General features: G+C 35.8%; 1 protein-coding gene across 1 annotated transcript in view; it reads right to left on the reverse strand.

Annotated features, from left to right (window-relative positions):
* LOC138311104 (ubiquitin-conjugating enzyme E2 E1-like) overlaps positions 1-24,501 on the reverse strand; it is a 29,616-nt gene extending 5,115 nt beyond the window's left edge. The window contains exons 1-4 of the mRNA XM_069252543.1: positions 24,383-24,501; positions 23,742-23,979; positions 23,275-23,325; positions 479-611 (exon numbers count right to left, since the gene is read on the reverse strand). Coding sequence (XP_069108644.1) covers positions 479-611; positions 23,275-23,325; positions 23,742-23,974 — 417 coding nt within the window. The 5' untranslated portion in view covers positions 23,975-23,979; positions 24,383-24,501. The remainder of the gene's footprint in view (positions 1-478; positions 612-23,274; positions 23,326-23,741; positions 23,980-24,382) is intronic.
* Positions 24,502-26,920: the final 2,419 nt, after the last annotated feature.

Raw genomic sequence — 26,920 nt, forward strand, 5'->3', positions numbered from 1 at the left:
CATAAAAGGTCAAAGGTTACAAAAATGTTAAAAGTCATGAAACGTAACACAAGATTAAAGGTCATCAAAAACGTCATAAAATGTTTTATGTTACATAAGATTAAAGGTCATTTAAAATTATAAAACTTTTAAGATTACGAAAGAAGAAAGGTCATCAAAAACAGCCATAAAATGTTAAAGGTCAAGAAAGAATAAAGTTCACACAAAATGTTGAAAATCACATGTTCTGACTGACCTTGACCTACCCTTTATAATTACAATCAAATAAACTCTGTTAATATTCTGAGTGGCCTAATGCTGCAATTGACCGATCGCCAGGTGTCATATAGTCACGCTCGTGCTCGCAAACACACATATTTCTGATCAATGTCAGAACAAACATCGTAGCAAACAACATAGCACATACAATACAAAATGCAAAGTCACGTGCGGTTTGATTGACAGCTGGCGAACTGTCATTATTTTCTAACTTAATTACCTTCGGTGGTTTAAATGGATAATCCGGTGCAAAGTGAATATCCAGGAAAAACACTCCGCCCTCGTATACGGAGCCAGGAGGTCCAAGTATAGTTGATACCCACTCATACATGTTGTCTCCTTTAGGTCCAGCACTGAAATACAGAAACAAGGATTAGATAATGGTCAAAGTATGGAAATATGTATAAATCAATGGTCGTCTTTAGTTAGCAGAAATAGAGTCCAAGCATTTCACACATCTCAATTTCTCAGATCACTTAGAAACACAAACAGCACGATTCATCAATTACCCTTGCTCATGATTAAAACATGGCAGTTTACTGTTTATACTGTCGATTACTTCAGACACACTCAAACAGTCAGGTGAGAAGTAATCAGGATTGCTAATTTGTTTTAAATGTGTATGAGCCAGTAAAATGATCTACAAGGTTTTTAGTACATATTAAAGTTACAAATATAGTTCATAACCTGTGTTTACAGATATATGGAATGGAAAGAGTTTAATATTGACCAATGGCCTTTCACTCCATAACCAGGAAGACGTTGTTTTTTTGCTTTATTTTTTACCTCATTTCAAGATGAACAATTGGAGGATAATTCCAAAAGTGAATTGATTTTTTTCCCCATAACTTTGTTAAAAATTGAAACTTATTTCCATTGTTAGAATAGGTCTATTAATAGTCACAAAATGTCACTAGAAAAGATGTTGGGTCCTTCCATCTTGATATCCAGTACTAGCCATCAGCTACCATATATATATTTATACACAGAGTATTAATATTTAATTCTGCCTTAATTAACAACCATATCTGTATAAAGACTACAAGCTTTAAAGCTGTGCATGTTCTGAACAGTTCCCATGGGTCCAAATTTAGCCAATTACAATTTCAACAGAATTAGACCCTGTACCGAAGTGTTATAAATACCATCTATCTTGGTCCCTGATAGATGGTCTTTATAGACACTTTTGACTATATATGGCATTTGTTTTACACTAGCAATGAAAGATAGAGAGCGCACCAACCTACAATTGGTGATCATGTGTGCTAGTCAGCTATAGAAGTGATACATAGTGTAGTTTTTGGGGGCTCCCTTGTCATAAAATGACCTAAGCTATATGGTTAACAGTAGATTGACTATTCCTTCACCACTAGAGAGTCTTCTGTACTATTGATCACAGAGAACTCCTCCTCAATGATGTGATTTCACTTCCTCACATGATCTGGGATGGCTAAGTAATTGAGTTTGACCAGGGACTGTCCATTATATTCTCAATGGTGATACTATTTATGTTCACTTCATCATAAAACGATTGAACTCAAACTACGGTAATTACATAATAAGTACCTAGTTTCATTCAAAATAAGCCACCACTGACAGAGCATAAGTAATACCCATCATACGAACAATAACTGATGTATAGTCGTGTTAACATGTATCTAACCAACACAAAAATGCATATAAAATAATTTATTTTGCTTTTGGTGAATGCACAATTAGAACTTTATTCCATATGTGTTAATTGAAATTTTTCGGGATGCAATTAATTATTTCTAAATCTTAATTTAAATAAGAAGCTCAAATTTTTCAATTGTGGTAATGGTGCTTTTGTAACTGAAGAAAAATACTAATTCGTCTGTTCCTGTTTTTGATAGAGAAAAAATAACATTTGTCGGTGGTGGAGCATCTAAAAGTAAAGTAGGTTTAACTGCACTTGATCTAAAACTTTTCAATCGAAATAAGACCTTTGTATTTTTCATTAATACAATAAAACCATCAAAGCATTGTATAACACTGTATGTAATTACTGGTGAAGTAAAAGGGATAGCAAGCCAAGAGAAGGATAATTTCTACTTGAAAATGAGCCAGTCTGTAAACTTAAACCAAAACAATCCATCGCCACAGTAACAAGAGCCATCGCCGTGGTAACATTTCCTCTCCCCTTAACACTTCAGCATGTTATACCATAGTGATTCCCAAGACTGTATGAATTTTATTGATTATTCGTGAGGTTCTAAAAACTTCTTCGGTGATGAGGCATCAATTTGCTTGAATTACAATCACAGAAAGGCTATGTTCTTCCGAGATGATAACAAAATACTTCAAGTTAACTTGTGCCGAAGCTCAAGGTCATCATATCTTGTCCCAAGGTCGAGTATAAACCTGGTGACATTAGACAAAGCTAGCCACACATTCCCAGGTTAAAACAAGCTAGTCTGCACCGATTCTATCATTAGATCCAATGCCACTTGTAACTGTCCATGATCATCTTGGCATTTTTTCAAGTGATGTTTTCTTTTGCAATTACAAAGATGAAAGAAGATATTACAATAGGCAGCCACGGCAAATGGAACATTAACAATATGTTTCACAGTAACCTTTTTACAAGATAATTATACCTTTCTTTAGTTACCAGTCTTGTTGAGCAGGGATGCATGCAGTATGGATTAAAAGCTACAGTCAAATAATGATTTTTGTACATGGTTACCTCCCCTTTTACAATCACCTCCCTTCCCATTATCATTAACAGAATTTCATACGTTCCCGTTGACAGCAATTACATGTCTGAAAATAAAATGTGATATATTACCACCTTTTGTCTTGTAAGATTATAATATATCACCCTTTGACAAAACACCATTTCCTTGTTGCATTGCCCCCTTTTGTTGTTAGCTGCCATGAACTCCCTTTGTATGTAGCCACCATGAATTACCTCCCTTCGTTGATTGCCAAGCAATTGCAACATCTCGGAGTAATTTCCAGCAATCTTCAGCAATATGTGTAATATTTCCAAAGATTGCCAGAAATTTCTTCAGGGTGATGTGATTTAAGATAGCCAACATGAATGAATTATCTCCCTTTTTCTGTGGCAACCATGAATTATCTCCCTTGTCTTTGGCAACCATGAATTATCTCCCTTTGTCAATGGTCACAAATTATCTCCCTTTGTTGATGACAACAAATGAATTGATGTAAATATATCATCTCCACATTAAATAGAAATGGGACCTTATATAATTACAGGTAAATCCCTCTCTTCATTATTTCATGGCAAGAAGGCATGAATAATTATTGAAATATAATAGAAGTATTTGTCTTAACTGAACTGGTAGCCACATATCTCAGATTTCTAAATGAAGGCCATCCTGGATTTCTAAACTGGTGGCCATCTTAAACTGATAAACTAGTGGCAATCTTAGATCTTGAATTGGCAATCATATTGGATTTTTCAGAAAGCTTTAAAACCTTCTCATTTTCATACAATAGGATGTTACTATGTGTAATTCTATAACAATCAAAGCAGCTTATCTTTTGAGACCAATTGAGGTTTGCTGAACATGTTAGTTTATCACCATGCTCTCCCGTCCATGTTTACCATAGTAGGTTTTCTCCACTAGGCATTCTCCATAATCCAAGGGTTCCGATCACTTACCATCTCTACACCCCTAGATTATATAATTATCTCATAGTAAAATTGAAGGTAACAGAACAGAACAGGTAATTTAGTCCTTTGATGTACATCAAAAGAGCCGTATAATGGTACACTGTGGTTGGCTGTGTGGCTTTGATGTGAGGCGTCTTCTCTCTGTAGTCTTCAAAGGAAATCTTTGCAGGCCTGTGATTGGTTAAGATTCTTTCCTCTGAGCTGCTTTCAGTTTTACTATGAGATAGGCCAGTGGTGTAGAGATTGTAAGTGATTTGAACCCCTGGAGTATTGAGGATGTCCACTAGGATGTATGACTATAACAATTAAAAAAGAAACTAGACAATAAGTTAGTGTGGGATATATTAGATCATTCACCCCTGAAATTTCACAATGGACTGTTCTGTTCCTTGATATGGGAGAGTATAAACGTGTCTTCAGGGGTAAAATAATTTGTCATATCCACTTATGGCAGGATTTATATCAGTAGCTATGACAAGGAGACCCTATAATCATAAAACAACATTTGGTATCAATGTAAACACCTACATTTGGGGTATTGCTGAAACTTAACAATAATTCTCGAGGTTATGGCAACGGCGACCTTAATTTACCTTACAAGACAGAATCCCAAACTTACCCAAGATAGGTTTTTTTTTAAACATTTATATTTAGAAAAGGTAACTTATAAAGTTGACCTGTTGACCCCAAAATCAATAAATTGTAACTCTGTATTACTTCATAATTCATTCATCATACTACAACTTCACTAGGTCAATTTTATCTCTTTCATATACCACTTTCCTTCTATATCTGGTGGCATTGGCAGAATTATACCCTATAACGGAGTATAATGAGAGCGTTCCATTTCAATATTTTCAGTGTGCAGTGTGGTCATAGTAACTGTTTTAGGAAGTTAATAACCAGTTTTTAAATTAATTTAACCCTGTAGAAACAATGAGACAATGTAATCACCAGTGTAAATTTCTGATGGTGATAATGTGTAGTCTCTGATGCATGCAGCACAAATGAGGATACTTGTAGGATCAGTGCTAACAGACACAACAATAGTATAAGGTGGAGTAATTGACTGTTATGTACGACAATAATTTGACTTTATCTGATAATGACAGACTGACTAGACTCTGTAACGACTGACAGACAACATCAGGAACATCCATCAATATCATGATTGTCTGTCTGATTTATATCTAATGATTTACTCCTATAATACGACAACTCTACATACAGACAACATCAGGAACATCCATCAATATCATGATTGTCTGTCTGATTTATATCTAATGATTTACTCCTATAATACGACAACTCTATATACCGACAACATCAGGAACATCCATCAATATCATGATTGTCTGTCTGATTTATATCTAATGATTTACTCCTATAATACGACAACTCTATATACCGACAACATCAGGAACATCCATCAATATCATGATTGTCTGTCTGATTTATATCTAATGATTAACTCTTATAATACGACAACTCTATATACCGACAACATCAGGTACATCCATCAATATCATGATTGTCTGTCTGATTTATATCTAATTATTTACTCCTATAATACGACAACTCTGTATACCGACAACATCAGGAACATCCATCTACATCATGATTGTCTGTCTGATTTATATCTAATGATTTACTTTTATAATACGACAACTCTATATACCGACAACATCAGGAACATCCTTCAATATCAAGTCTATATGTAATGATTTACTCCTATAATACGACAACTCTACATACCGACAACATCAGGAACATCCATCAACATCATGATTATCTGTCTGATTTATATCTAATGATTTACTCCTATAATACAACAACTCTATATTCCGACAACATCAGGAACATCAATCAATATCATGATTGTCTGTCTGATTTATATCTAATGATTTACTCCTATAATACGACAACTCTATATACCGACAACATCAGGAACATCCATTAATATAAGGTCTATATCTAATGATTTACTCCTGTAATACGACAACTCTATATACCGACAACATCAGGAACATCCATCAATATCATGATTGTCTGTCTGATTTATATCTAATGATTTACTCTTATAATACGACAACTCTATATACCGACAACATCAGGAACATCCATCAACATCATGATTGTCTGTCTGATTTATATCTAATGATTTACTCTTATAATACGACAACTCTACATACAGACAACATCAGGAACATCCATTAATATCATGATTGTCTGTATATCTAATTATTTACTCCTATAATACGACAACTCTATATACCAACAACATCAGGAACATCCATCTACATCATGATTGTCTGTCGGATTTATATCTAATGATTTACTCTTATAATACGACAACTCTATATACCGACAACATCAGGAACATCCATCAATATCATGATTGTCTGTCTGATTTATATCTAATGATTTACTCCTATAATACGACAACTCTATATACCGACAACATCAGGAACATCCATCAACATCATGATTGTCTGTCTGATTTATATCTAATGATTTACTCCTATAATACGACAACTCTATATACCGACAACATCAGGAACATCCATCAATATCATGATTGTCTGTCTGATTTATATCTAATGATTTACTCTTATAATACGACAACTCTATATACCGACAACATCAGGAACATCCTTCAATATCAAGTCTATATGTAATGATTTACTCCTATAATACGACAACTCTACATACCGACAACATCAGGAACATCCATCAACATCATGATTGTCTGTCTGATTTATATCTAATGATTTACTCCTATAATACAACAACTCTATATTCCGACAACATCAGGAACATCAATCAATATCATGATTGTCTGTCTGATTTATATCTAATGATTTACTCCTATAATACGACAACTCTATATACCGACAACATCAGGAACATCCATCAATATCATGATTGGTCTATATCTAATGATTTACTCCTGTAATACGACAACTCTATATACCGACAACAACAGGAACATCCATCAATATCATGATTGTCTGTCTGATTTATATCTAATGATTTACTCCTATAATACGACAACTCTATATACCGACAACATCAGGAACATCCATCAACATCATGATTGTCTGTCTGATTTATATCTAATGATTTACTCCTATAATACGACAACTCTATATACCGACAACATCAGGAACATCCATCAACATCATGATTGTCTGTCTGATCTATATCTAATGATTTACTACTATAATATGACAACTCTATATACCGACAACATCAGGAACATCCATCATCAACATCATGATTGTCTGTCTGATCTATATCTAATGATTTACTACTATAATATGACAACTCTATATACCGACAACATCAGGAACATCCATCAACATCATGATTGTCTGTCTGATTTATATCTAATGATTTACTACTATAATATGACAACTCTATATACCGACAACATCAGGACCATCCATCAATATCACAATTGTTCGTTGATTTATATCTAATAATTTTACTCCTATAATATGATATCTCTACATATACCGACATCAAACCTAGATTAACCCCTGTAATGATACCTCTATATAATGACACCTCTGTATAATGACATCTCTTTATAATGACACCTCGATCTGTATAATGACATATCTCTATAATGATATCTCTATATTGTTATATAATGATCACTCATGATCACCATCCATCAATATTTTGATTGGCTTTTTCTAGTACATCTAATGGTTTACCATTGATAAATGTCTGGTCTGTAAAAGCAACATCCCCCTCCCAGTAGTTTTTGTTCTGCTGTGGTGTAATTCTACCTTGAGAGTATCCGATAGCCTATATACGATACATGTACTACAATATGACTCAATCGCTGTCATCACTACTCTCTTTATTCAAATGAATTATTCCTGGCTGATCAATAAACACCAAAACAGTTGATTAATTTATCTCAATAACTGAAGTTTTTTATGCCAATCAACATCATATTAACAACGATTCTTAAAACGACAATTTAATTTCTCGCCCCAATTCTTCTATATAAATCTTTCAATCAGAATATCTTTTATATGAATAACAAAATCTGATAACACATACTGCCTTATAAAGCGCAAAACTGTATAATTAAGAATATTCATTAACCGGACAAAAACGATCCCAAGCACCTGGATCATTTTTATGGCATTTTACTGTCAATGGTATTAAAGATCTATATAAGAGAAGAAAGGTCAGTGTACAATTATAACACAAAGAGTAGTGGTATTTACACCATAATCGTCCGTCATAGGCTATGTATATAGGGCTATATATGTTAACATACATAGGGAACATTTGTCTGTAATCTCCAAGCAATCTGATAGCTGTAGACCGGTAGTATTTAAAACTCCTTTGTGTGCATGTTACTCGTTTCTTATTATCTGTGTGTAATATACACCAATCACCACGATTCACCCGTATTCCTGACAAAGGTGCTTCACCTGTATTCCTGACGAAGGTGGAAGTATCCACCGAGACCCAGAAATCTGTGGTGACACGCTTCACTGAATGCTTCATCAACCATGAGAAGAGTTTTACGACAGTTTCTATTGTACATTCTCTTTGGGTGTCACTTAAACAACAGTTAAAAGATGGAGAAGTATTACTTTCTTTTTATATTCTTGCTAATTTTGAATAGGTACCATACAAAACACTGGCAGCAATCTATTAAATCCTGTTTATAACAAGGTGCTGCATAAATATATAACAAGAACTCTGTCTACAACTTAAACATAAAAAAATGTATTCGTCTGACTGTATTATTATTAGCTTATTCTGATGGAGTCTTTACCAATAACCCGTACCCAGGAGTGGTTGTATATATACATTAAAATCAATCAAGTAAGTTACAGCTGATTCTATATTCTGCCCTTAAGGCATATCTTCCCCCCAAAAAAGGAAAAGATGTTTTCATTGTTTGGAAAAGGTAAAATTTGGAAAATATTTGGATTTGTCATGATTTGGGAGGTGGAATAAAGCCTGGATTATTCAGATTCACCAACCAGAATCCAGTACCTGGCAAATGCCCCAAATGGGATTCAGACTCGCCAGCCAGATGTGGAGAGTGAGATATTGGGACACCTTATAAATAATAATTCAACCACCGAAGTCCCCAATTAAACATCTCCGGAAAACTCAACAACCGAAGCCCCCAATTAAACATCTCCGGAAAACTCAACCACCGAAGCCCCCAATTAAACATCTCCGGAAAACTCAACCACCGAAGCCCCCAATTAAACATCTCCGGAAAACTCAACCACCGAAGCCCCCAATTAAACATCTCCGGAAAACTCAACCACCGAAGCCCCCAATTAAACATCTCCAGAAAGCTAAGATAACAAGTGATTATGTGTATAATTAGGTATCTATTTCTTTACCCAAGTCAATAAAAAATCACAGAAACTTAGAAAGTAAATAAAATGATTCAAGAACCATTAAAATAGAGACATTATCACCTTACAGAATTCCGACCACATACCTGAGATATTGACACGCAGTTTAAGTAAACAATACAGAGGCTATATACAGGTAACATTAGCATGGCTATAAATCACACCTCATCATACACGACTCCGAATGGTCAATTCATTTTGCATTTTTAGCATATGATGAACTCGGCTGGTCCTATATATGTCACATGACTTTTGTTCAGATCTAGTGTTTTTTATCAATAAGGTTCAGTCCCACTGAGGATTTCTCACTCATTCTACATTTATTTTGTGCTGGAAACCCTACATGGGTGTGGTATTCAACATATTACGGCCGGCTAGCCCTTGGGAGTTGTGAGATCCTTGGTCAGGTGCTTGGTACTGACCGTATGTCAAGTTGTAAGATCATTGAGCAGGTGCAATAGGTACTGACCATATAGGTTGATATGTAAGAGATGTATAAGAGTCTTCCTCAGGTGCTATACCTACTGACCATACGTCAGAGATTTGTCTGTAGTTACTCGGGTTTCCTGTACCTCCTTTTCACAATTTTATCAATTGACCCTTGAGTTGTGTAGATTATATATAAACAAGGAAAATACTAATTTTTGTTGAGTGCTCCACAAACAAACATCTTTACTGACTGAGCCGAAGAAGCATGCTCTGTGATCAACTGACAATGCAAAACACCTGCTATCTATCACAACAAACTGACATTTTTACATTTAGGCTCCATTCTATTTCCTCTATCCTATTTCCATTTTGACATTTTTACAATTAATTAGAGATGTAAAAAAACCGCATCCCAATTAACAAATGAAATTACACATTTTGTACTTGAATATCATGCAAAAAATACTTTACATAAACGGAACCTGAGGAACAACTTTTATGTAAGTTGTACATGAGACACTGATTTAAGATTTCAAGACTGAACCATGCCTGCTTAGTAGTTACCAACAGTTTATAACTTTATGCGCACTGCCAAGATTTTTGAACCTGAATGGATGATAAATTAATCAGTAAATTGAGTCACCAGTACTGACACCCCTACACCAACAGAATGGACTTTTCCTATTGAGATTCATTCCGGTTAACAGATGAGTTCATTCCTGATAAAGGAGGGGTGTCAAGAATGTCAAGTCAGTAAAATTAATCACAGCTTTATAGCTTCCTCTCCCTAAGGTGAGCCTGCGACTAGGTCCATAAGCATTGGAACAGAATAGTCTATTTCAATAATAGGGTGAGTCACCTTACAAAAAAAGCCTTTTCTTATTTCCATGACGACTGACAATGATTGTTCTCTATCAAACAGGTGAGGGAAGGAGACAAACACAGGAAATGTGTGTAGAAGTAGAAGTGATACAATAGGTGGTATATCGGTGTTAAAACGCCACCGCCATCATAAACACCCTCCCACCTCACCTGAATGGTGTAATCATTTCTCTGTATAATGATCATGATCATGAATGACACAAGTTCTAAATCTGATAAAGAAAATTTAATGAAGATGTTCAAAACATTAAAAAGAGGCTGTATCTCTTTAATAACACATTAACTGTTTGGTTTTTAACGCTTAAAACCCAATTGTTACAATTTTATGTTGTTTGCTGGTAATTTTTCTTCCATCGATGTGATCAAAACAGATCTATGACTGAGGCCATACAACAAATATTTGGCCAATACAATTGGTGCTTCGATCAAATACCTGAAAATGTTTGATTGGTTAATCATCAGCAAAAAATAAACAAAAATATCAGGAAATAATTCATTCCATATATACACGACATCCATATTCAGTTTCATGACGTGATCAGTTGTGAGAAGGATCAGTTTACACAGGGAAGTCGATCAAGCTATATGTTTTTTTCTGAATGAATTTAACCTATTTCAAGTTAATATCATCTAGTAAAATATGCGACTTAGTTTACAGCATTATACACTTTGTTTTCAGCAAAAATCCTATTCTGAAGAAACATCAATTTCATTCAAGATGCTCCCTGACGACAGAGCATAATTGGTACTCGTTATTTGAACAATAAATGATGTTTAATTGTATGTATATATATATATTTAATTTACACAAAAATACATATAAAATAATTTATTTCGCTTTTGGTACATACACACTCAGTACTTCATTCCATATAGGGCATAGTGCTATGGATTTTTTTCAGGGCTCAATTAATCATATATTATTTATAATTTCTCTAATATTTGTATCATGAAGTAAATTAAGAATTAAGCTCAAACTTCTCAATGATTATAAAGTAAAGCAAGTAACTGTTATAAAAACGACATTCTTCAGGTACCATAATACAAGGAAACTACACAAGGAAACTGTCTGTTTATGGTGATTTGGGAAGTCAATAGATATATGACCCCACTGTCCAAAATCAATTCCAACCTTACTCCACAGCTTTGTTCTAATTCCTGTAGTGAAGTGCCTGGTATTGATCACAGAGCCACAGGAGGAGGCTACAGTACAGGTTCAGAACACCATTCACAACTTCAGTTTGCCTGTATTTTGTTTAAAAGTTCTATTAATGAATTTGTCAGGTGTGGAAGTGGATGAAAGTCAGAGTACCAGGAGGAAAACCAGAGTTCCTGGGGAACATGTAGTCATACTATAGCTACCAGTTGTAACCTCTAAGTAGGGAAAAATTCTTTTAGACCCCATAAATAGACATTTGAGGTCCAATGAAGTAGTCCTCATCTGTAAAAGTTTAGCCACCACTAATAGACATCAGAGGTCCAATGAAATAGTCCTCATCTGTAAAAGTTTAGCCACCATTAATAGACATTTGAGGTCCAATGAAATAGTCCTCATCTGTAAAAGTTTAGCCACCATTAATAGACATCAGAGGTCCAATGAAATAGTCCTCATCTGTAAAAGTTTAGCCACCATTAATAGACATTTGAGGTCCAATGAAACAGTCCTCATTTGTAAAAGTTTAGCCACCATTAATAGACATTTGAGGTCCTATGAAATAGTCCTCATCTGTAAAAGTTTAGCCACCATTAATAGACATCAGAGGTCCAATGAAATAGTCCTCATCTGTAAAAGTTTAGCCACCATTAATAGACATTTGAGGTCCAATGAAATAGTCCTCATCTGTAAAAGTTTAGCCACCATTAATAGACATCAGAGGTCCAATGAAATAGTCCTCATCTGTAAAAGTTTAGCCACCATTAATAGACATTTGAGGTCCAATGAAATAGTCCTCATCTGTAAAAGTTTAGCCACCATTAATAGACACCATTAATAGACATTTGAGGTCCAATGAAATAGTCCTCATCTGTAAAAGTTTAGCCACCATTAATAGACATCAGAGGTCCAATGAAATAGTCCTCATCTGTAAAAGTTTAGCCACCATTAATAGACATTGAGGTCCAATGAAGTAGCCCTGATCTGTAAAAGTTCAGCCACCATAAAAAGATATTGAGGTCCAATGAAGTAGCCCTGATCTGTCAAAATTTAGCCACCATAACAGACATTGAAGGTACAATGAAGTAGCCCCAATCTGTAAAAGTTTAGTTACTATTAATAGACATTGGAGGCCAGGGAACATCCCTGCAATACAACACAAATGGTAATGAGTTTTCCGTTGACTCACCGATGAGATTTATCACTGGGGAATTGACTGTGTCACCAGGAGGAACAGTGAAATACAGTGGAGATATATATGATAGTGTTGAAATTCTGTGCAACTTTATCACAAAGCCATAATTCTACTGATATAATATATACAGATTATCCAGCAAAACTGACAAGGTAACTAAAAACAATGAAGATAATGCTTAATGGACACAACCAAGGCCATCTATCTAATAGCCACTTCTGAGATATGCTGATCAAAGCACTAGCCCCACTAGTACTATCACTACCAAACCTTCTGTTGGTTTAGTTATGCAGTGTCCGATGTCCATGACTCCGATGTCCATGACTAGTAATTTTACAGTCGGACTGGTGCCAATTGTAATGAACTAGTCCGATTGGACTAGTGGCCCACACCCTATTAAAATCAGAAAATACTTTTTACAACAGCGGTGATCAATTACATTTTTTAACACATTTTCAGTCTGGATGCATCATTTTGTGAGAAGTTGCATTCACAAACACATCCATGAAGTGATATACCCGGAAAAAGGCCACTGACCAGTGGTCAGTACCTAGCAGCTCCCTAATGGTATATGGGAGTTCAGGGCAGAGAGTTAGCTATAGTGGTAGAATGTCAGATATATTTTCCACTCCATAACCACAGCCCAGAGACGAGGCAGAGAGTTAGCTTATAGTGGTAGAATGTCAGATATATTTACCACTCCATAACCACAGCCCAGAGACGAGGCAGAGAGTTACCTTATAGTGGTAGAATGTCAGATATATTTACCACTCCATAACCACAGCCCAGAGCCGAGGCAGAGAGTTAGCTTATAGTGGTAGAATGTCAGATATATTTACTACTCCATAACCACAGCACAGAGCTGAGGCAGAGAGTTACCTTATAGTGGTAGAATGTCAGATATATTTACCACTACATAACCACAGCCCAGAGCCGAGGCAGAGAGTTACCTTATAGTGGTAGAATGTCAGATACCTTTCCCACTACATAACCACAGCCCAGAGACGAGGCAGAGAGTTAGCTTTTAGTGGTAGAATGTCAGATACCTTTCCCACTACATAACCACAGTCCAGAGCTGAGGCAGCGAGTTAACTTATACCACTACATAACCACAGACCGGAGCTGAGGCAGAGAGTTAGCTTCTAGTGGTAGAATGTCGGATATATTTACCACTCCATAACCACAGCCCAGAGCTGAGGCAGAGAGTTAGCTTATAGTGGTAGAATGTCAGATATATTTACTACTCCATAACCACAGCCCAGAGCTGAGGCAGAGAGTTACCTTATAGTGGTAGAATGTCAGAAACCTTTCCCACTACATAACCACAGCCCAGAGACGAGGCAGAGAGTTAGCTTATAGTGGTAGAATGTCAGATATATTTACCACTACATAACCACAGCCCAGAGACAAGGCAGAGAGTTAGCTTATAGTGGTAAAATGTCAGATATATTTACCTCTCCATAACCACTGCCCAGAGACAAGGCAGAGAGTTTGCTTTTAGTGCACGTGGTAGAATGTCAGATATATTTACCACTACATAACCACAGCCCAGAGACGAGGCAGAGAGTTACCTTATAGTGGTAGAATGTCACCACTACATAACCACAGCCCAAAGCTGTGGCAGAGAGTTGGCTTATAGTAGAAGAATGTCAGATATATTTACCACTCCTTAACCACAGCCGAGGGCCGAGGCAGATCGAGAGTTACCTTATAGTTGTAGAATGTCAGATATATTTACCACTACATAACCACAGCCCAGAGACGAGGCAGAGAGTTAGCTTATATTGGTAGAATGTCGGATATATTTACCACTCCTTAACCACAGCCGAGAGCCGAGGCAGATCGAGAGTTACCTTATAGTTGTAGAATGTCAGATATATTTACCACTACATAACCACAGCCCAGAGACGAGGCAGAGAGTTAGCTTATATTGGTAGAATGTCGGATATATTTACCTCTCCATAACCACAGCCCAGAGACGAGGCAGAGAGTTAGCTTATATTGGTAGAATGTCGGATATATTTACCTCTCCATAACCACAGCCCAGAGACGAGGCAGAGAGTTAGCTTATAGTGGTAGAATGTCGGATATATTTACCACTCCATAACCACAGGCCAAAGCTGAGGCAGAGAGTTACCTTATAGTGGTAGAATTTCAGATATATTTACCACTCCATAACCACAGGCCAAAGCTGAGGCAGAGAGTTACCTTATAGTGGTAGAATTTCAGATATATTTACCACTCCATAACCACAGACCAGAGCTGAGGCAGAGAGTTACCTTATAGTGGTAGAATTTCAGATATATTTACCACTACATAACCACAGCCCAGAGACGAGGCAGAGAGTTAGCTTATAGTGGTAGAATGTCGGATATATTTACCTCTCCATAACCACAGCCCAGAGACGAGGCAGAGAGTTAGCTTATATTGGTAGAATGTCGGATATATTTACCTCTCCATAACCACAGCCTAGAGCCGAGGCAGATCGAGAGTTAGCTTATAGTCGTAGAATTTCAGATATATTTACCACTACATAACCGCAGCCCAGAGCTGAGGCAGAGAGTTGGCTATAGTGGCAAAATGTGAGATATCTATATCCACAACCACAGTCCAGAGCTGAGGCAGAGAGAAAGCTATATAGTGGCAGATCATGTTTAATTAGTGGTTAATTATAAGATGTGCATGTCTTGACCTTTTAACCCTGTACGGTATGACCAGAGACTTTGAATGCTGATGAGTGATTTTATATCCTTTTATTCTACTATCTCTGTGCAATTAATGTTTACGAGTGGTCATACGACATTCTTGCACTATAGCTAGCTCATTTCTCTGCCCTTTAGATCTATAGCAAACTATATATCTGCCTTTGCTTCGGGCTGTGGTTATGGAGTGGCAAATATATACAACATTCTACCACTATAAGCTAACTCTCTACCTTGGCTCCAGGCTGTGGTTATGGAGTGGCAAATATATATGACATTTTACCAAGTATAATAAGCTAACTCTCTGCCTTGGCTTTTGGCTTTGGTAATTATGATGTGGTAAGATATCTGACTTTCTGACACTTAATATATAGCTAGCTCTGTGTCTGTCCACTATAGCAAACTCTCTGCCTCAGCTCTGGGTAAATATATCCCACATTCTCTATGAGGTCGAGCTGGAGGTGGAGAACTTAATGGTAGATTTCCAGGACACCTTATATAAGCTCAGCTACAGTAACTCAAGAGGCTGGAAACCTTGGGCTAAATGGTACAATAGCAAGGTATCTTTTACTTATCAACCATGACCCGTAAGATTTAAACTTTATTTATCTTACATCGATTGCGAATTAAGTTATACAACTTATACAAATCATTTTTGATGGCCCGGATGAAAGCACATCAGGGGTGTTAGTGTGGGAGGAAACCAGAGTGCCCGGAGAAAATCCATGTGATCGGGCGTAGGTGACACGTGATTACTAATTACGGTAAACCTTCGGTTAGTTCAAACTAAATTAAATAAATATTGATGGACCAGTTCGAATTATCCGAAATTAAGCTTCAGGAAAAAATCTTGAGTTCTAACTATCCGAGTTGAAATCGGTAAAAACCAGTTTTGTACCGATGTACCTGGCATAAGCAATGTAAGGCAGAAAATCTATAGGGAAAGTATTCCTGAAGATATCATATTCAACCATTTTCTCGTATACATGAGCATCTAATTGGTGAATTTATAATTAATTGCGTAGCAGAAGCCGCATGCATATGTGCACGTGGACAAGGCCCCAAACAGCACCGTTCACGATCGCGGCCTATAATTTACATCGACGTCCGTTAACTGAGATAGAAACTTTATTTAAACCACAGAAAATCTAGTTAGATCTTTTTTATATTTCGTAACAAACGTAAAGAAAATATGGTTGCATTTACGAAACTGCTGTTGAAAATATTTGTTTACATTCATTTCGTAAAATTAGGTCACATGCGCACTGTGACTGTCAGATTGTCCAAAACCCGATTGCATATTGTCTGCTTCTAAATTTACGTAACTAGTTTTAACCTGATGAAAAGCTACGTATCTATTGTTCAATTACCCAACATGTGGATTGTTTTGGCTGGAGCTGAATATGTAATCACACTCACTTGCTGTAACCCAGCGGCTGGCTTTTGATGCTCGCTGTGACACCTAGTAACTGGCCTGTCCAAGCCAGCGTGAGGTACGTGTTTACAGGTAATTTAACACCTTGATTGGCTGATTAAAGATAGATTGATTGCATATTTTAATGTCGACTTAAACTGATATCCGTATCTAGATTGGACTTAACAAACATTGGCGATTTCTTCCACGTGTTTCCATCAGGTACAGCGAATTTAAATATTCATTGTCGGGGCCTAAGATTAAACATTTGGCCTTGCTGCTTTGTGTACGATATATCGGCATAAATAATTTTTATTCATGGCTTAAAATGTTCATTACTTATCTGTCGTATGGTCATTATAATGATCATTTATACAATCTTTATTCCAAACATCAAAACTGTTGTAATATGCAAAATATATCGCCATATTTAGGGACCCCATTGCGCCGGTTTGCCGTCAAAAATCTTACTTTTACGTTCATAATTTGACGTGTTCGAACTATCCGAAATAGGATTGATTATAAAAAGTCAGTGTTCGAACTATCACTAGCTAAAAAATTACCGTTTTTATGGAAAAAAATGTGTGTTCGAACTATCCGGCGGTTCGAATTAACCGGAGGTTTACCGTACATGTGTTTTAAGAAATTGCCTTCATTTTTACTCTGTGTAGGGTTGACTTAAAGCTGCATTTTGCGCTATCAATTAGGAATTAAAAGGCCTAGCTAGTCCCACAAGTTAGCATGGACGATATTTATAGCAGTGTATTAACTAGATAAGATCATTTGTCGTGTGTTCTAGTGTTAAATTAGCTCATTGTTATTGAAAATATGTAATTGTTAAATTAAATTTAGATGATACTTAATTGTTTTATGTATATATCCACTACACCGAAAGGTTTATCACAATGGTCCCCATTTATGCATAATGTATAACGTTAACAAAGAGTCCCAATACCTATAGTTCTCCATTATTTTAAAAAACAATATTTCTGCGATTTACTTATTCAATATTTTCAGGGCCCATACCTTATTCAGAAAATAATAAATTTGTAATAATCCTTCAAAACTAATATACATTTAAAATAAATATTTCTGCATCATTTCTTAAATATTTCAATTTTCACTGAAGTTGGACTCAATGAAACTACTTAAAAAATCTGGTTTATCTGCCCATAAACTTGGGTACGAACTTGGGTATCTTAACATCGGTTTTCGTACAAGAAATTATTTTATCTAGGCCTTCTTTTGCCTTAGATGTAGCTTCCTACCCCTAGACCTAGACATAGATCTAAACAGTGTTTTTTTTTAAAGTGCAAATATTACGCACATATTTCTTCAATTTTAAAAGCATTTTTATGAATTCGTGTTTTACTGACTCGACTTTGTGTATCGTTCGAGTCAGCAACATTGCCTACTGAAGAAAAATAAAATGTGTCATGTCCCTGTGCGACGTGTGTCGAAACTATGTTAGAACGTCTCAGTTACAAACAAATGATGAAGCCTAAGCGGCGATAAGAAATACTATATAAAAGTCAATGATTGTTGATTTACCTTTAATCAGTTGTTGAACTTGTATCAAGGCTAAAGACTACATAAGCCACTAGAACTTTTCCGTTCCCATCACGTTATGTTGACTCCATTTTGAATCGAAGCAGGAGACAACCGTATCAAACAGTCTAAACATTATCCTTCCACATCTTCGGCGGACCATTTTTGCAAGTAATTCTAATCTATTGTAAATGTTTTATGTTTCATATGGATTACATTGATAATAAAGTTGTTTCTAAATAAATATATGACAAATTGCAATATTTGCGCTATTTCTTTTTAATTAGTTGTATTCTAATGACGCACTATTTTCTTACGTCTGTCATTGTAGACTTGCACAAGCCCAGAAACTCGCAATTTCTTAAACAAAAATCAACAAAGTCTTACACAATTGAATTGAAATAAAAGGATTGAACCTTGCTTTGGTCGATTTCATGGGGTGATGAATTGAGTTGCTCTTGAAACAAAGTCAACATGCATATGAACTGCTTCACAGTTCATTCAATTTGTTTCAAGAGCAACTCAATTCATCACCCAATAAAATCGACCAAAGCAAGATTCAATCCTTAAAACATTCACATGAAATTGGGATATTATTAAAATTGCACAAGCTAAAGGTGAATGGGCCTTTCTTCAGCCCCTAAATATATCCAACAAAATTACAGCATCTTTTGTTCTCTGATCTATGTTCTTTGTATGAAGCAGTTTTTAGAGCATCACAAAACTAAAGGAGAAATAAGTAAACAGTGAAACATATTTAATATGGAATAAAGTAGGAAGGTACATATAAATAAGATTTATTACTACATATTACTGCAGTACTAGTGGTATCAGTAGAGCTAGGTCAACTACGTACCTTTCTGAAACGGCTTTTAAATTTAAAATGGGAATGCAAAACGAGATCAATAATTTTGTAAACATCGCAAAGGTTATTAACTTGCCGTTGATAATACATGCATCATTATATTTAAATTACCTTCTGAGCAATTTGATTAAAATAAATAAAATGTTAATTATGTTTCCCGCCGTCGTCCTAAATACAGTGTGGTAGCTAGTTGACTATCACTGCGCCAGACGGCAAAACAGCGAAATGACTCTCCACTGTTATCATATATTACGCAGGAAATCTTGCATATGTTTGGTATTGTAACTCAGATCTTAGGCCATCGGTATGTATTTTCTGATCGATGTTATTATGTTTTTAAGAAACATTTTGCTACGAAAAGGTAGTTGGCTTTTATGTAAGCTGTTAATTTAACTCTATTACCCATCATCATGAATAGCCACCAATATGACTTTTTTATTTCAGTATCACACATAGCCACAATACACAGCGGGAGAGCTGATAACTATTTGCCAACATAACAGTTTTCCGTGTGATTTAGTAATAATTCTATGAATGACATGCATTTCATCATAGTGAGATATCTTAACCACTAGGTCATATTTCGGCCCAAAGCTCAAGATGGATGGCTGGTGGTAGAATGTTGGACACCTTATTTTATTAACCACTTAGCCATCATGACACAGGGGTGGAAGGCTAGTGGTAGAATGTCAGACATCTTAACCACTTAGCCATCATGACCTAGAGATGGAGGGCTAGTGGTAGAAAGTCAGACACCTTATATTCTTTAATAACCACTCAGCCATCATGACCCAGGGGTGGAGGGCTATAGTGGTTGAATGTCAGACATCTTAACAACTTAGCCATCATGACCCTGAGATGGAGGGCTAGGAGTAGAAAGTCAGACACCTTATATTCTTTAATAACCACTCAGCCACAAGGACCCAGAGGTGGAGGGCTAGTGGTAGAATGTCAGACATCTTAACCACTTAGCCATCATGACCCAGAGATGGAGGGCTAGGAGTAGAAAGTCAGACACCTTATATTCTTTAATAACCACTCAGCCACAAGGACCCAGAGGTGGAGGGCTAGTGGTAGAATGTCAGACATCTAAACCACTTAGCCATCATGACCTAGAGATGGAGGGCTATAGTGGTTGAATGTCAGACATCTTAACCACTTTGCCATCATGACTCAGAGATGGAGGGCTAGTGGTAGAAAGTCAGACACCTTATATTCTTTAATAACCACTTAGTCATCATGACCCAGGGGTGGAGGGCTATAGTGGTTGGATGTCAGACATCTTAACCACTCAGCTATCATGACCATGAGGTGCAGGGCTATTGGTAGAAAGTCAGACACCTTAACCACTTATCATGATCAGCCATCATGTTCAAGAGATAGAGTGCTAGTAGTAGAATTTCAGACATCTAACCACAGCCACAATGATCCAGAGGTGTAGGGCTAGTGGTAGAAAGTCAGACACCTGAACCACTCAGCCATCATTTTCCAGCGATGGAGTACTAGTGCTAGTGGTAGAATTTCAGACATCTAAACCACTGTGCCACAATGATCCAGAGGTGCAGGGCTAGTGGTAGAAAGTCAGACACCTGAACCACTCATCATGATGTTCCAGAGATGGAGTGCTAGTTGCAATTGTAGAATTTCAGACATCTTAACCACTGTGCCACAATGATCCAGAGGTGGAGGGCTAGTGGTAGAATGTTGGACACATTAACCAATCAGCCAACATGGCCCAAAGGTGGAAGGCTAGAGTGTCAGACATCTTAACCACTTAAAAACATAGTGATTTACTACTAGTGATCTTTGGATGTTGGTACATATATCTTACAAGCCAGAGATTTACTAAACAAGCAGTAGAATGTTGAGTTTCAGACTTTCTACAAACACAGTTTTATCATTCATATTCCATGCTCTGGATAAAGATCATCAGTAGGTATTTGTAGAATCTACAGACTGGAAAGTGAAATTAAAGCAAATTCCGCTTTACAGAGGTGTTATGCAAACACTTTATAAGAAATTAAAGAATCAATAAGTTTGATATCAGATACACTAGCTAGCTGATCATGACACCTGCAAGTTACGTTTTTTAAATAATGTTTGTCCTGTGTACACATTCAGATAATCCTTTCCACAATCAATCAAAACTAAAACATTAACATATTGATATAACCTTGAATCAATCTTTCTAAAAGATATAATCCAATATTCATGCTGAATACATGTATATGTACATATCCATGAAATTAATCACTGAGGTTGTCATTCAGATATGTACATAGATCATAACTATACTTTATCATACAAACCACAATCAAACTATGCTTATTCTACATCCAATGTCTCTATAGCTACATGAAGATGGTAACTGGAACTGCATCATGTGGCATATATATATACATACTATAGTCGAGCAATCTGTTCAAACTACTGGCTTGAACTAGTACTATACCAGACCTCAAATCCTTTACTTGCTATTTGCAAGTAGAGGTCGCATAAAAGCGAGTGAAAAAAAAAATAATTTAAATATATACATTCTTTTTTGAGCAAGTGGTTTTCATCACAGGCAACTGTAACAATGACATAATGTTTGTACATGTGAATAGATAGATTTTATTTGAAAATATGGGGACATATTTCTTATTTTAAGGTTGCATGGATATACCTGTACATCTCACATCATCATGCAAAAATAAATCATATCTATAACTTAATTTTGCATATATATGGAAATTTAAAGATGCTCCACCGCCGACAGAGCGTAAATGATATTCTTCATTTGAACAATAATTGGTGTTTAATAGTGTATATATATGCCTAATTAAAACAAAAAATAATATAAAATAATTTATTTCGCCTTTGGTGCATGGGCAATCAGTACTTCATTCCATATAGGACATAGTGCCACGGAATTTTTTCGGGATGCAATTAATTATTTTCATATTTTCAACTTGAAGTAAAATTAGAAGCTCTAACTTTTTAACGGTGGTAATGGTGTAAAGTAAGTAACTTTTGTAACTGAAGAAAAATACTAAATCGTCTGCTCCTGTTTTTGATAGTGAAAAAATACCATTTGTCAGCGGTGGAGCATCTTTAACCAAAAGTACAAAGATATTAGAGCGTTTCCAAATTTACAACACTTGCCATTTTTAGCATGTGATGTAAAATGTTAAATCTGAGGCCCTGAATACCAAAGAAATATTATGATAAAAGTGCAATTGATTTTCAATCCAATAGTTATTAGTAAACTTATGGTTTCAACTTTAACTTATCAAGCATTGATTTAGAGGAGGGGGCATCAATCTTAATGTAAGTTATATCTATGAAAGAAAAATAAACCCCCCACACACACACCTTAGGCCTCCATTCAACTTTCTCTAAATCGGTTAAATTTGAAGATCATTTTCTGATTTAGAAGTAATGATTATGCACAATACCACAAAAAAGGAAACAGCACCTATGGATTAACCAAATCATTTTTAAGGATAACTATAATTTAAAATTATATGGTAATCCGAGAAAATTGATATAATGTAACAAACAACAACACTAAGTATTTCAATCAATAAATAAACATTTGTTTCTTAGACATTATTGCTAAATCTCAATCATCATAGATTAAAGATTTCCTGATCTAACATGTCGAGAGTGAAGCATAGCCGAGTACTCAAGATTGCGATATGTTTGTACAGTAGAGAATGATAAACAGCTGATATCATCAGACAATCAAAACCATTGTTTATATATGTTACTTACCTGCAGTTTGGAGGTGGGTCCAAAGTAATCTCTGCTAGTTCTTTCTGGATCCTATGGAAAGAGTTGATAAACATATAATTAGGTACTTAAAAAGTTCTCTCTTCGCTATTTTCAGATTAACTTAGATCAATGTGGACAGCGCAATATGGCTAGCTACACAACAGGGCTTAGTTCTGACTGGTGTGCAAGCTATGCTAAAACCACAAAACTTCATTTCTCAGCAACCACTTAACCAATCTTGATAATTTTTACACCAGACTGAAGTTTATGCCGAAAGTAATCGAATGGCATGTCACATGATCAAAATTAATTAGCCGATTTGAGAAATTTAGGTGTTAAAGCTTATATGCAAATGAGCTGACTGTGTGTGTGTATATACAGTTCAGTGAACAAGGCTCGTAGAATACTGAGCGAACAGAGATTAACATTTCTCAGTGTGTTATGTGAAAACAGACGGGAAATGTTACCTTTTCAAGCTGGTACCCATTGTTTTAGAGGATTTAGGGGTCGCTTTGGGTACGGCAACAGGGGGCTGGGAATCAGAGGGACTCGACCCAGAGGAACTAGTGCCGGGCTGTGCCCCATCATCACTAGCGACTGGCGTGCTGTTGTTACTGTTGTTCGCCGTACCCCCTCGGGATCGCCTGCCCCTCCCCCGGCCCCCTGTACCGTTTACCGTGGCCCTCTCGCTCGACATCATGTGATCTGAAGTAAATGGACACAGTAGTTAATTCACTGCTATAATACACATCAATTATTTACTAACAATAGACTTGTCAAACACTACGCATACCAGTATTCAACTGATAAAAAACTTCGATTTCTTGATCAAACAAAAAATAATATTATCGGTAATCGTATTTGTTACTCTGTAAACTACCGGGACATTTAGGTATTACGACTATCGCATAATTACCAACATGTGTTAATTGTCAATATTTCTAATTAATCAGCTAAGAAAACGGAAGGCAAATAGCAGTGTGTCACACACGAGCTCGCGGACTCGACCGTTCTCAACAAAGACATTCCACAGATTAGGACAGATTTCGGACAAATCAGGACAAAATGGACATATCTGACCACACATCAACATAGAACATGTATTTACCTAGGCTTCTGGAGGAAACACGGACCCAAAAATGAAGAGAATTAAGCAAAATCCAATAAAAATATTACTCCACAACCATCCGTCTCAAAACGTGCGAAGCGATGAAACGGCTGTTACTTTCACCTCCCCCGTAGCCAATTTTTAGAAAACGATGCAAAATACACGTTGTCATCGTCAAATGATTTAATTTAACCTATAGGTACAGTATTCATTAGGTTTTCGTTGAATTAAATTGGTTATTTGATTTGTTGTATCCGTAGTTGTTGACCACTTGTTTGACGAAATTACCTAGATAAAAATCTTATACGGGGGAGAATAAAGTAACAGCGGTAATCTTCCCAAATGATTAGGTTTTCCGTGTATTCATAGTAAAAAATATGGCTCGAAACATGCTAAAGCTTTTCATGGGAGATTAGATCAAGGTTTATTATAAGTTTGATAAACTAATAACAATACAATTTGCTATAAATACACAAAATCTGTCGATGATTTTTTTTACAGATTGATTTTTAATTTCAGAAACAGTGGCAAACCAACATTTAATTACGATCACAACCTGAAGTTTCATGCATGTGTGAAATTAAATTATAAAAATGAAACAAACAACAGTATAATGTCGATATGGATACATTACGCTTATTTTTTTAGGGTGTTTAAAATTTTAAAATGCATGCAAAAGATTAAACCAGAATTAGTATTAATTAGTATTACTCTACCTCATTGGGCAATTATTCATTCAAAAGGATAATAGAATTTTTTATTTTTCAAAATTGTATTTATTGGATTGGCACCGTACATTAATGGAAACACGGAAACATTAATAAAGCATTTGACTGGTTAAGCACCTGTTTTTTTGCAGCATGTTAATAACAGTATGACATTTATGCCACTAATCTGTTTAATCACGTTTTGATTTACTCATTACAATATTATCGGATGCTGACAGCTGAAGATTTAACAATTCTCTTTTCAATGCTTTCTGCTCTTTCAAATGTCTACCACATCCCATCTGTTTATATCTAGTATCTAATATATTTATTTAATATATCTAACCTTTTTTTTTTATAAGTTGCAAATAACTTTTTTACCGATGATCCTTTTGTCTTTTATTTTGGCAATTAAATACCATTAAACTAAAACCGGATTGTTTATAAAGAAAAGGCGCAAAAATAATTTTGAAATAGTTTTACTTTATCATATATAAATCGCTTATTGTAAAACATCGATTTTTCAAAATCATATAATTTAAGCCAACATATATATATATCAGTATCTTACATGGAAAATTAAACAGTTTAAGACGACCCGAGTAAAGAAAATATCTAATTAATTCTAATTGGTTTATGTAAATTGTTCATGACCAGGCAGTGATGAAAAGTATAGTATTAACGATCAGTCATTAACCTGTGCCATTCTATATCAAATAACAAAACTCGTTTTACGAAATATTGTCCATTCACATTAAAAATCAAAGGCGGCGCCGTTAATGAACTACGGTCAAAGTTAATAAAATACTATTTCTTTTAATTGATTGGTTATTTATTAAACTTTTAGCCTTGTGGCTCACAAGTTCATGTACATACATCATGGTGTAATGGATGAAAATGCGATTACTATATTTTTGGGGTTAATAATCAGCAAAAGATGGACATAACATTGATGATTATACCATAATTCTGTGCAACACTTTAACATACATAGTACATTTTGTATTCAAAACGACTACCTAAATATCGATACAACATCACGTCAGTAGTAGATCTATGAACTTAACATGCATAACAATTTGGTTTTATTAGTTTAACGTCCTTTTAACGTCATGTAAGGATGTGCCATGTTTGTTGGTGGAGGAAAGCTGGAATACCCGGAGAAAAACCACCGTCCAGCGGTCAGTACCTGGCAACTGCTCCATATGGGATTCGAACCCGCATCCCAAAAGGGGAAGGCTTGTGGTCATATGTCGGGACATTTTAACCACTCGGCCACCATGGCCCCTCACATGGATAACAAGAAAACTACTAAAGTACCAAATGTCATTATTGGCACATTATTGGCACAAAATGACAAATGTAACAGTGCGAGAGTAGTGTGTCGCCAGCCGGGCTCGAACACGCGACTCCGGACTTACTGGTCCACCGCTGCACCGACCGCTACACAATGATATATAAGAAACTGGAGGATATACAGTTAAGTTAGTAGATAACAATTGTATTCAACAATTTAATGATGATTTCAGAAACGAGACGATTGCATTATAAATCCCATATCTAAGAAGTAAAGTCAATAATATGAGGAAATGTTAATGAATTATATATCGAAAACCTCAGCTTCAAGGTCCATATCTTCAAACTTTAACTTGTATATGTATTTGTACATGCTTATTCATGAAACATATTTATATATTTTGCTTATACTAGACCATGTTCTTAAGTTTTAATTACACATTTATCTCTTATGACGCCTTATATATGATTGCAAGGGTTTATAACTCTCATATACGTCCTTGATTATTGCTACCGTTTTTGTTTACACAGGGTC

This window comes from Argopecten irradians, chromosome 16 (genome assembly GCF_041381155.1).
Source record: "Argopecten irradians isolate NY chromosome 16, Ai_NY, whole genome shotgun sequence".
NCBI lineage: Eukaryota > Metazoa > Mollusca > Bivalvia > Pectinida > Pectinidae > Argopecten > Argopecten irradians.